At 44.3% G+C, this 12,746-nt stretch overlaps 1 protein-coding gene across 1 annotated transcript in view; it reads right to left on the bottom strand.

Moving 5' to 3' along the window:
* Positions 1–7,240, bottom strand: part of LOC8039362 (complement C3) — an 88,748-nt gene extending 81,508 nt beyond the window's left edge. Inside the window, exon 1 of the mRNA XM_040210681.3 lies at positions 6,382–7,240. Within this exon, the coding sequence (XP_040066615.1) occupies positions 6,382–6,452 (71 nt within the window). The 5' untranslated portion in view covers positions 6,453–7,240. The remainder of the gene's footprint in view (positions 1–6,381) is intronic.
* Positions 7,241–12,746: the final 5,506 nt, after the last annotated feature.

Below are 12,746 nucleotides of genomic sequence, written 5' to 3'. Positions count from 1 at the left end.
GCAGCAGCGCCATACCCATGCGTGCGGGTACGCGTTCCGTTACCGCAGCAAAAGGCCGCTTGGTAAAACAACGGGTCGTTTACTTATTGCGTGAAAATGTTTTCTGGGACAGGGCGTGTTATTTCGATAGCTGGGACGGAAGCTCGAATAATAGAGCTTAGAATTCACGAGAACATGTGCTCTTGCTCTTGCAACTTTTGTCTTTCACCGGCACTTTTTTAACCTAACAGTAATGCACAGTTCGTACTTTTATTAAATCGCGTGTCAATTTGGCGGACCAGAAATGTAAGAAAGATAAGCCGTGAGTCGTTTCGTTTAAATTCCCATTTGTGCTCCGTTAGCTTATTTTCACCAATGGCTTTGAACAGCCCCGACTGCTTCGTCCAGTGGGCAAAAATAAAATCGTGAAAGTAAAGAGGTCCCATTTTTTTTTTTTTTTTTTCTAGCGTTACGTCATTTCTGTTAGTAGAAACCTTCGAGCCATACGTCAAGGAAAATAGCTGACCTGTTCACGAATTTTGCCTTCTGAACAGCATTATTTTACTATTGGATGTTTAGTTTTCGGGCAGTATACTTTAAGCCGATGTCCTATGATCCCGTTTTATTGGTTTAGACATGTTTTCATTGAGCCGATGTTCTACTATATTTTCTTCTTTTTTTTTTGTCTTAAACGTAAATAATTGCAAACGGCATCGTTGGTATTGACATTCCGGTCATTGAGGGTCGTCTTGCGTTGCTCATATTTTTTTAATAAATCTGACTACATTTTCAGCCAATAGAATTCCTCGTTTTTAATTTTAATTTCAACGACGGGTTAAGCATATAAGCCCGTACCTCCTCTGAAACATCGTGCTTGATTTCTATTGAACAACTACTTGGGCAAATTATTATTTACAAAAACACGCACACGTTACTGACCCCGCATTCTAGAATGAAAGCAGTGTGTTTCGTCTTATTGCCCGCTCATAATTATAGGAGGACGCTCATGCTTCTCCATTGAGAGTGAAACGCGATAGCTAAAAACAAAACCCCCGCTCGTTCCCGATTAGTGCAAGTGTGTCGCAGTCGGTGGCGTGTCTGTTCGCAACCGAAGGGTTTCGGGTTCGAATCCCGCGTCCGACTAGAATCCCTCGAATTCTCTCTTGTAGGCAAATGAATTACTCACAGGCCCATCAGGATTTTCTCGCCCGCCGACGCCGGCTATTCTGCGACAGGAGCTCCTTTAAGTTATCGCTCTGAAATTATCCACCAATTCAATCCGAAAGCGATGGTCACCATCGTCTCAAAACGGTTGGGTACCGCCGTTAGTACGCACCGAGGAAGGAACAGACGCAGACACTGTCAATTGCTGACGCAGTAACAGCAATAACAGGCGTCCAAGTGTCGCCTTTCCTTCACGACTTTCTGTCACGGCATTTAGGTTTCTTTCACCACATGATCCGCGAATATTCAAGATTCGCGCTTGTGGTCTATCGGTACGGTGTCGGAAATTTCAACGCTTATTTTCAATGTCAAGTGTAAAACACGTGTTCTCAGCATATGAAACTCAGGTACGTGGCTATTACGGACATTCAAGGTATAAGCCTCAAGGAAACCACTCAGGGGATTGTAGTTTCCACTGGTTGAGGAGGTTAGCTTTGTTCGATTCGCTCAGGTGCCTTGTGGAAGTTTGCATGCCAAGATCAAAGCAAAATCCTTCCCTAAACAGGATGATGAAATAAACGTTCCACGTGTCTTAAAAAAAAAAAAGAAACTTACGGCAATTGCTCAAAATTTGTTTTTGTACCTGACGATCACTAAGTGCAAATTTGCAAAACTAGAAGTAGCTGTGAACTCCATAATTAAGTAAGTATCTCTTAATAAAGTACTTAACTACTTTATTCGGTTATGTGGGATTATCGAGAATCTAAAAAAAACGTGTTCTGATTTTTATTTTTTGGAGGGGGGGGGGGGGGCGGGGGGGGGGGGGGCTAGGCAGAAAGTATTTTGTGATAATCGTCTCCAAATATGTCACTCAGTCAGGCGTAATCCGCTTTCAAATGCGTCAAGTTCGACGCAAAAGCCCTCCTGGTGTGACGCAGGACGTCGCGTGTAATAGTATAATAGTGAGTCTTAGTATTGCGCATAGGGGCGAACGCAAGCACTATGCGTCTGCATTAGAGTTGAGTGTTCGAGACTGCATGTGCGCGGAGGCCAAACTGTGGTCTTGGATTGGCGCATGGCGACAACGCGCATGCCCAGCATGAAGCACGCGACGCAAACACGCAGCGCTTGCATTTGCTCCAGGCTTCTATACGCGATACTAAAACTCTCCAATATTGCGTATGATATTGCGTACGGCAAAGAAGCAGAGCTGATATCACTTTGTTGCCAGCGAAGAGCCGGGTGAGGAAAGGGCATCAGCTCCGAAACGTTGTCATACGGCACGTCACACGCCACAACCAGCATCAATCAGTGGGAGGCTTTTACGCCGACCTTTGCGTTGCCGAATCCGTATTTAGCCGGTTGCAAATTCGGAGACGCAACATTCAAAACGCGGGCTAATTGCAAGAATAAAAAAAAGAAAAAGAAGATAGATGTCTTAGGATAAGGTCGTTTTGAAGTTTCCAGTGTAAACACATCCCATAAAAAGGAATTTGAAAATTCATAAAGGACCCTTACGTAATTAGAAAATTGACAGTTATAAGTATCCTTGGAATCAGTGACCGTCTACGAGCATTACTAGGGTCCCGTGTTTTCGGAGCATAATTTTCTTAGAATTCTGTGTCTTCTATATGAAAAATTTTTCACCACAAATTTGGTGTTTTGCGTAGTGAATTTCTGGTGTCTTACCATAGATTAATGTTTATTGGAGCTTATGTAAAAGAAAAAAAATTAGAACACGGGCATGAGATTTTCTGAATTCCAGATAGCGCAAGCGTGACCTGAACATTGAGAAAAAGCTTCCATACCAATAAGAAAATGACAACTGAGAACATGAGTGGTTCCGGCGCAAGAAATCTCATGTCCATTTTAAAGGGGGGGGGGGGGGGGTGCGTTGCGGGTGAGCACAAAACAAAGCTTTAGGGGACGATCTTTTTCCCGAGAAGTCTGATCTTTTTTTATTCAAGTACAGCTCCACGAGTGTTATTTGCGTTTTATATTTGTGCTTCACCAAATGAAAAAAGAAAAGAAAAAGGCTCGGTTTTTGCTGGAGTGTTTTGGTATTTACCAAAAACATGAATCATAAGGCATACGTTTCGAGAAAATGGACTTCGCGTACCTCTCGTAATAATTTTATATTACAATGTGCCAAATATCATATTGTTCAATATGAAGATAAGAGCATACGCCTAAGTCGCACCGAATCTGAGGGAAGCTCTCGAAAATTGCGATCTCTTATTAGTTGAAGGTTGGGAAGGCTACAATCTCCAAAAATTAAGAATTCCTGTGCAAAAGAAAATATTTTTTATGACAGCCTGCATTTTACTTACCGTAGTCCATTTTTCTGCAATTCACCCTTCAAGCAATTCAGTAAGTTTATTTTTCGTTAAGCATTTGCGAGAGATCGCTGCAATCGATTGATAGGGCTTGGCGAATGGCTAGGCTCAAAATACGTTTACGCTGTTAAGATAAAGAAACTATTATAATGCAGTCTGCATTAGGACTTTGAGCGTGACGCTTCGCGTTCTTATATCATACTGAAAGTCACGTGCTTACGCAATGAATTTCCGAGATTTGTTCTTCGGAGTGCCTTTGAGAGAAAACATTCTTCTTACGCTCACTAAATGCCTTAAAGTGTGTGACTCTAAAGATTGTAAGTATTTGACTGCAAAATCAAAGATACAAAGTTTTACATTTTTTACATGCTTAACTCGTGCAGTCAAGCTCGATTTATTTGACAGATGAACAGTGCATTCTCTGAAAGTCATATCCCATATACTGAGGCCTTTCTTATCATGGCCCAAATGTTTTCTTACCGCTGCATAAGCTGTCAGTTCGAAGTTTTGAAAGTTTCTAAATTGTCCATTAAATTGTTCAGCTGATTGAAAACAAGAAAAATAAAGGAGAGGGAAATCTCACATAACGAACATTTTTACCCTGCAAGACGTTTTACCGTAATTGCCACATTTAACCTAAGGTAAAAATTTGCCCGCATAATATTATAATCATAATAATTCTTAATTATGATCTATGTTTAAAAATACAAGTCTGAGCAGTTCTAATTCCCCGATTTCATTACACTTATTCGGCAAGCATATGTAAGTTCAATACAGGTTAATATTGGACGTGTCCTGGGCGCATTTATTTATCGGACCCGCTTATATTTGTTATCAACGCCCTAAAATTTCTCTAGCTTCATCTTTCCCACAATGCACATGAGAGAGACGATCACTGCAGTCTCCCTACCGAAAAATCCGGTATAACTTTTCGCTATCCGGATTATGGAACCGGCAATCTATCTGAATTCTATCTGGACTCTATCTGGAATTTAGGTTTTCAGAAATTATTCCTTTGTCTGCAATCTGGATTTCGGCTTTCCAGCAACAAATTTCTGCTTCCATATTCCGGATAGGGAAAGTTATACCGGATTTTTCGGTAGGGCTGTGAATGGAGCGCGGCCAATGACGAGACTGATATTAAGTTTAGACTTAAAAAAAATTAGTGTGCTGTGTAGCTGAGCTTCACAATGGTCAGTGCTACAAACTAGAATTTTTATTTTGTTTTTTCGTCTTCAAATAAGAATAGCCACGTCATTCGCCGATCTGCCTCTGTAGCGTACAGCGATTGACTTCACCAGGTGTTTTGCTTGAAAATATACGCTCCAGATATATTAGTTTGCTTCTTCATAGTCCGCATGGGTCTTGATAAAGAATATAACAATATTTTAATTTCGTTCCTAGAAGTAGCACACGATCAGCAAACGTTAAAGACTTACAGCAGCGAACAACGGCTATCAACTCTGTTCCTTAAATCGTACTAAGGACGAAGTTATCGGCAATAATTTCTTACAACACCATGAGATACAAGTTTACGGGGTGGACGCAGACTTCTGACATTTGTAATGAACTTGGGGTTACGTAAAGATTGGAAACGTGAAGTATTGTAAAAAAAATAAAAAAGTAAAACAAACTACAGAACAATTGGCCTGTGTAAGCTTCTGAATAAGCCCGCTTTACGCAGGAATCAGTTCCTACTTCAGAGCCAGCATCGCTATTTTAACATGTTTTAATTTGCATTGAGGACCCAATGCTAGTAGGCTGCAATTTTATGCACTTTGTGAATGGGCTCATTGTAAACACCCGTTTCTCCAGTACCAATACAAAACCTTCAGTGACTACTCCAAATATCGTTACTAGAGTGATCACGTATGTTCGTCTTTTTTCAAAATTTTTCACCGTCTGCTATATTGGAGGCTCAACGTTTTCTGCCTCTTACTTACAAATACATTTAGGTAGTTTAAGGATGTGCCCATTCAGTGTACCCATATTTCAGATGCAGGAACAGCACACATAGGGTGCCTGACGTATATTAAAGATATTAAAGGGTGTGTAGAACGATATTACGTACTAATAATGTTCCTCACATTACACAAGCCTACTAGCCCTAATGTGACACTGGCACACAACGCCACTGACTAAGAAGCTCGTTTGTAGCAAAAAAAGTTTAAAGATAAAAGCGGTCGTTTTTCTTCGGTATCTCCTTCGCGAGACCCGATCAGATTGTTGTCACGGTGAATATTGCGACCCCCTGAATTTCGCCATCAAGCTTTGCGATCATCGCGTTGACGATATTTAAATGTGGTTCATACAGATGACACAAACACTGCGTGCGCACTCGACTTCTGGCACGTGAGAGTCAATGCCTTGACATACATTCGGTTTGCGGCCCGTGCCCAGCCACTGGGATGACAAGAGTAGCCGAACCTTATCAATGCGTGGAACTCACCTTTGTCAACCCCAAAAACATTGGTGTGTCACAAAAACATTAGTGTGACCGCTTCTACTGGCTGCTTGTTTTTCTCGAATTTCGTCTACGACTGCCATATCGTATAAAAATATCCTAACTCGTCTTCTATAAGTTATGACTGTCAATTAATTTTTTTTTCTGGGTTTACTGAAGCACGCAAAGTTTTGCGTCGCCCTTTTAAATCACGGCTACTTGATCAAGTAATACAAGGATGAAAGACAAAGAGGTCGAACCAGTTCGAACAATTGGACACTCACTCAGTTTTCAATACACTCAAATTATAGCGGATACCACATAATAAACGTAGAGATAACATTTGCAACGAGATGTCTAACATATTGCTGAGTAGTTGCTAAAGCTCTCATAAAAAAACAAAAATTCTTTCGGTTCAAATTATTACGCAATTTTGAGAACACTCTCAAAGATACTCACGCAACAGAAGCTGCGCTGATAATCCAAAGGAGCAAACTCTGCAGTTTTCCTCTTGTGGTGGAGTTGACCATGATGAGGTACTAGGTCAGCTGACCAACAAAAAACACGTTCCTTCTTCTCTAAAAACTTTAGTCAGCAGCAAAGGCACTATGTCACAACACCTCGTCAGGGTCCTCACAAGCACAGGCACAACCAAGGCAAAAACGAAGGTGATTTGCGTCTATCTACGTTCAGAGATGAAAATCAGCCGTTCATGCGCGCTCGTTGATATGCAGGGCAGTTTTCCGAGCTTCTTCGTTTCTTGGGAGATTTCGAAGAGCGAATTCTCTTTTAGAACGATTCAGATTAAAAAAGAAATAACTTGTTTCAGAAGCTTTTAGATGAGTTTGAAATGCAGGGTCTCACGCTCAAGCGCGTCGAAGAAAATTAAGTTGCACTGGATAGAAACTAATGATTAAGTTCCAGTAAAGCCAGCAGCAGCATAGAGCCCAGTCGCTCAAAGCCACGTGAATTCACGGAGTCATGTTGCACAAAGCGCAGTTACATCGTCATGATTAAATATCTCTCAAAACTCAAAAGAATGACCAGACCGCGATGCACCAAAAAGCAAGTTGCACTGCACCGAGTACTAACTACCTCCAAACCAAGTTTGCACAAAGTTGCTGCCTCGAGACTACTTGCTCACTGACCGGCTTCGCCGAACACTTTTTAACAAGTTCGAACCTGAATGGGTTGTCGTCCCCCTCGCTATCTTCCAAATTCTCTCCCTCGTACGACGTATCCACCGTAATCCGTTTTCTCCGAACCGCGTCGCTCAGTAAACACGACCCATCACCTCACAGCGGACAAGCTGAATGCCTCGGCTCGTGACGTCGTCAGCCGTTTGACTAAACCTCCTGCTGGCTTCCTTTCAAAAATGAGGGAAAGGGAAGTCGTCACATACGCGAGGGCTCCAGCGGGGAGAGAATGAGCCGAACTGAGGGGAAGACGTGTAAAGGAAAACAACAAAAACAAATGGGCGAGGGACGTCTAAGCACCCTTGACCCTTCTTGTGGAGTCTATCGGTCCATCGCTCGCCGCAGGCCGCGGGCTTCTAGAGACGCGTCGGTTTCGAGGGACCGCCTGGCTTCTGTCACGGACCTGATAGAAGAAAGACGTCTTTCGTGGCACGAGGAAAGCGGCCCGGCAGCAGGCTCCTGCTTTCGGAGGAAGTGGATGTTGACGGAGTGTCGATGCCGAGTGACGAACGTCGCCTTGTCTCGGAAAGGATCGGGTTCGGTGGAAGATTGCGTTCGGGCATTGAGTCATGGCGGCTTATTGACGGTGGCGGGTGGGGGGCGGAGGAATCTTGACGAAATAGAGGAAGTAGACGCTGGTGACACATCTAGAGGTCTCGTGCCTTTGTGGGCCAGTTCATCGGGCTTCTGCAGAAATGATAAGGCTGGGCGAAGGAGAGACGTATAATGGAAGTCAGTTTTTGCTCAAGCCCATTGTATCTGCGCGGCTCAAGCTAAGAGAGGCCAAGCATGGAGAGCCCCCGGCATCTTTATATTGCTATTCAGACAATTAAATTGAGGCATTAGCCGACGAAAACACCGAAAAAGAATCACAAAGCAAGAAGCTCCAAGATAATAAGCCATACCCTGTGTTTCTTTATTAACTATTTTTGTTGATGTTTTTATTGTGTTCACTCCCTTGTATAATGCCCCCTGGGGCCCTCAAGGAAAATAAATGATGATGATGATGATGATCAATGACAAAACTTGGTTTTTGTGTTCAGGAAGATTTTTAAACTAAAATATCAGCTGTCATGTCCATGAAGATGCAATTCCGGATAAAATCGAAGATTACTGATCAGCGTCGACCGCTTCAATTCGTGACGTTGACACGTAAGCATTGGTGCCAGGGATGTCTATCACAGACAGACGTAGCCCGTGCCGCACTTTGTCAGAGATCGATGATTTTTATCACTCCTGTGACACAGCACGCACCAAACCAGATTGTCCGCCGGCGTCAAGATTGCCGCTGACGCACTGCTGACGTCCAATCAATGAGGGTGCATCAGTTGCGTACTGTTTTACGTCACGGCGAAATCAAGTAGTCTTTTGTAGCACCGCTGGCCTCACTGCGAATATCGCGAAAAAGTCAACATGCTTTCCGAGAAAGAAAAGAATATATATTGTCCGCTACTGTTCGTAGAATTAAACATCTCACATAAGGCTTCTGGCGCATTAGCATTACGTTTTAGCATTCTTGAGCGGGGTAGACCCAGTGCAATTGATAATGTAAATACTTTCCAAACAATACTCCCAACAGAAGGTGCTTCGAAGTTCATAACTACACAAAAGAATTTTAAGAGGTCTGCGTCTTCAATATCCGCCATATACCCCCCCCCCCCCCCCCCCCTTCCCGAAAGGTTGCGTGCTATCCACACCACTTTGCGCCGCAGCAATCCGGAACAAATGCATCATACCTAGGAAGCTTCGACATGTTCACAACACTTAAAGAAAACTCCTTCATAAAATGTGTTTGGGACTGACGTCTCATTTCTTAAAGAAGGATGGCGATCTTTGCCAGTCTCTCCAATTCTGAAACGGAGAGGTATTCCACTTCACTCCTTAATTATTTAAGAATACCTGTGGGCACTAAGCGGCATCACTATGTCAAGCAATACACTGCACTGCTGCGCTGTTATAGAACATCTTCACTGGTAATGTCCTAAAAAACGTGCCACTTCTCATCATTAGTCCGCCGCCCGAATAAAGGAAGTTCCCCCTGTGCTACCCCAGCTATATCCTCCAGCAGCTTCAAATATGCCTTACCTCATGCCGAACTAATTGGCCAAGCAACTAGGTCGTCTAGCCACACCTATTGGCGGGGTTTCCCATTTGAAACCAGGCACTGACAGGGGGGATCTAAACATGGAACATGGTTAAAAATCGCGCACGAAGAGACAAGGACAAACGAGGAAGGAACACAGAACACAGACAGGCGCGTACTCACAACTCTGGTATATTAAAGGGGTACGGAAACAAAAATTGAAATATTCAAATTTCGTTCGGAGATGAATCAAACATGACGGGTTTGTATTTTGAACGATTGGCTACATTTTTCGTTCCAAACTGTGCACTCGAGCAACCGCTCGAAGAGAAGCGAATGGAGAGCGCGATGCGTCATGGGATATCCGGCGCAAACAAAAACAGAAAGAAAAGATTTCCCGCGTTCGTGGAGTAGCAAGGAAGGCGTGGTTATGAGCTTTGCCGTTGATGGCGTTGTCAGCGTTTTGGTGGTGTCAATAACGTCAGCGCGTTACAACCGAGGCGTTCGAAGAACCCGTGGGGTGACGAGCGTGTGGCTGGCCCAAGGAGCACGTAGCTTCCACAACACTGTCAGCTTAGGGCTGAACGGGGTGGGGAAAGCAACTTTTGTTCGAGTTTGGAGCGACGGGCTAATTTTCTAGGGGGAGAATGGCTTTGTCCGGTTGCGCGAAAGAGGGTCCCAGAAAGAGGGAAGTCCTTTCTCTCCGTCTTCTTGGACCGTTTGGTACAATGCGCGATTTGTGAGTTGAGCTAGGAGGAAAGCTAAGAAGGAAAATGTTGAAATTCCAAAGGACGGCGCTCCTCCGAAGGAATCTGCTACGTCACGACTACGTAGCAGATTCCAGAACGTTGCTAGACTACCTCCCAAATAGGCTCCCCATGCATCCACATGATGCACATTGAAAGATCGTTTATTTAGCTTTAAAATCAGTTTTCTAGTGCCTTTGAACGGAAGACTCGTGTTTTTGAGGTTAGAGTGCAACATGCAACACATTCAACCAAGAAAATGAGCGCTGAAATTTCGCACGATTCATGACAGGGAACACCTCGCCCACCTTACTACTTTACTATGCTTGATCTAAGGCTCGAGACTCAAACTTAGTCAAGTGTGCGGGCCAGATAGCCCACCACCGAAAAGTCGACGGTCAACGTAAGGCGGAAGAGCGGGGGGGGGGGGGGGGGGGGGGGGGGGGTGAGTGTGTGCGAGGGGTCTACACATTTTATAAGGAATGAACCTTATGCCCTGTGCTTTGTGTAAACTCGCAGTTCCGCCAGTGACATCATTAATATTGATTTGTCTTGGCCTACCTTTGGCCCTTATCAGTTGTGATGACAAGTTAGGAATGCGCCGCCCCGCCAACGTGCTGTTAATTTTTTTAATAGAACAGCAGAGCTATCACACTGTCGTTCTCGGTGCTCAAATAACTCGGAAATTAAGCGATGTTAGCATGTCTCGATAATAAAAGTATAATATTTACATGGTGGTTTCTGCTTTCCTCGCGATTTTAATAGCAGCCATTGCAGTAAATACTTAATTTTAATCGGGATTGTTTCTGAGGACGGTAATAGTAAATGGATTGCCCACCTGTGATTACCATGGCAGAAGCCTGGAAAGCAAAAATTAAACCGAGGCAAGTGAAAACTGAAGAACAGAGTTGTGTTTCAAGAGAAAATGAATCGACGACACGAGATGATTATAGTGTACGTCATTTCTAGCTTGGAGAAAGGGGAACAGAAGCTAGCAAACGGTTGCCTGTGGGCCGCGACCCGCGACCCTTTTAAGGGGGGGGGGGGGGGGGGGGGGGGGTTGGCGAATGAGGGGCTGCATGCTGCCCGCGGGCCGCGTGTTGGAGACCCCTGGTCTAGAGGCTCTATAGCGTCGACTAGTGAGGCTGCTTCGCGTGCCAAAGAACAAACTACTCTGCGCTCCGTTCCACGTTAAGTCCCAACCGTCTCCTATGCTACCTCGTCAATGAAGCAGCAACAAACGTGCACCATCAGGGCCGCTCAATTTTCTATGTGCTTTTTTTTTTTTTTATCAAAACCAATCCCGAACACAACGAAGCGCTAGATCGCGGCGCATTCACTGGGCGTGGCAGAGACACTCAAGATTTCTTACGTGTAGGAATGCGAAAACATTCTTACAAGCAGCGCATTCCTACAAGCAGGGTGCCACGTCCTCCTTTTTCACGCGGCGCTCCGGCGGTGACGTTACGTTCACCCCAATGCGCCGGCGCGGCGAACCCCGCCGGCTCCACGGCTTCCGTGACGATGCCTCTGTGTTGCAGCGCTTTTATTTGTGTTTTATTTCCGAAGTGCGTCCGCTTTGATTTTGAGCGCCCCGCCGGCTTCCGTGACAAGGAATCTGCGTTGCTGCGCTTTTGGCCAGTGGGAATTCAGGCGCTGTCTTGCTGCTACAGGCGGTTACCGACAACGCCGGCTGCGCTCCATGGATGCGGTAGGTATTCATTTTGCGTCAAAACGGAGTAGCTGTCGGATTCGGAATCGCAGCCATTCTTGCTTCGTGATTAAAACTTTGGCGTACGCTTGTCGGGAAATGCGTAATCCTATTTGTTGAGGTACGACGATCCGGCGCTCGGGACGCTCCAAGCCTGTGCGTTCCTTAATCTCGACAGGGTGATAAACGCAAGGTCGTGACTTTTCACGAGCATAGTATTATCGCTGTGCACCCACCGAGATTTTCGACATTCGCCGGTAAAGCGAATTGCCAACCGAGAAGATGAAAGGTCAATCCTTGCGTTTTTTTTTTAAGCTGGTGGGGGCGGGGTTGACAATCAAAACAACACATTCACGAGGAAACTTGTCCGGCGCCAGGACAGCTATATAGGTATAGAAAGATGAAGTGAGATGCACGTGAGAACTTGTCCGGCTGTATCAACTCAAATGTTTTTGTTTTGTTCTCTTTGTAACTGGATGCGTTGTTTTTTTTTTGTTTTTTTTAAGAGAAAAGAGCATGTTTGTAATCACGCTGCGCCGTTCTTATTGGAAAGCATATCGGAGTTTCGTTACGACCTTTTTAGGTGTGACTGTATCATTGTTGCTTGATCGCAAAAATAAATTCATGACACATACGAGAGAAAATTGAGCTTTCTCGAAGCAAAATAGGTACCTCATCTATATTTATATGCAGTGCACATTACGCAAACCTCAGCATACCAATGAAACTAAAAATATGCATATTTTGCGAGTGTTCAAGCCGAAATTACTCGAACGCATCTAACTCAAGGATCCCTTCACCATCCCGCGAAATATTGCTTTCTTGTTTTTGGGTTTCCAGTCTCAGCTTGCTCTTCATTTCTGCTAGACGTATAAGCATTTTCAAAGGTTATTAATAATATACTCAACATATTATACACCTCAGTATTATATAACTCTTGCAGGAATTAAAAGGCTGGAGCTATGATAAGAGGCTGAAAAATCGCGCGGGTGCCTTATCGCACCGGTAGCTTTGCTTCTGCTGCACGAGTGGTTACTTCAGCGCATTACTTCCACTTGTCGCGCGCTAAACATCTTTTTGAAAATTAC

The sequence above is a fragment of the Ixodes scapularis genome, unplaced genomic scaffold, assembly GCF_016920785.2.
Source record: "Ixodes scapularis isolate PalLabHiFi unplaced genomic scaffold, ASM1692078v2 PGA_scaffold8__174_contigs__length_109621045, whole genome shotgun sequence".
In the NCBI taxonomy this organism is placed as follows: Eukaryota; Metazoa; Arthropoda; class Arachnida; order Ixodida; family Ixodidae; genus Ixodes; species Ixodes scapularis.
This window is presented reverse-complemented; position numbering and strand designations above follow the sequence as displayed.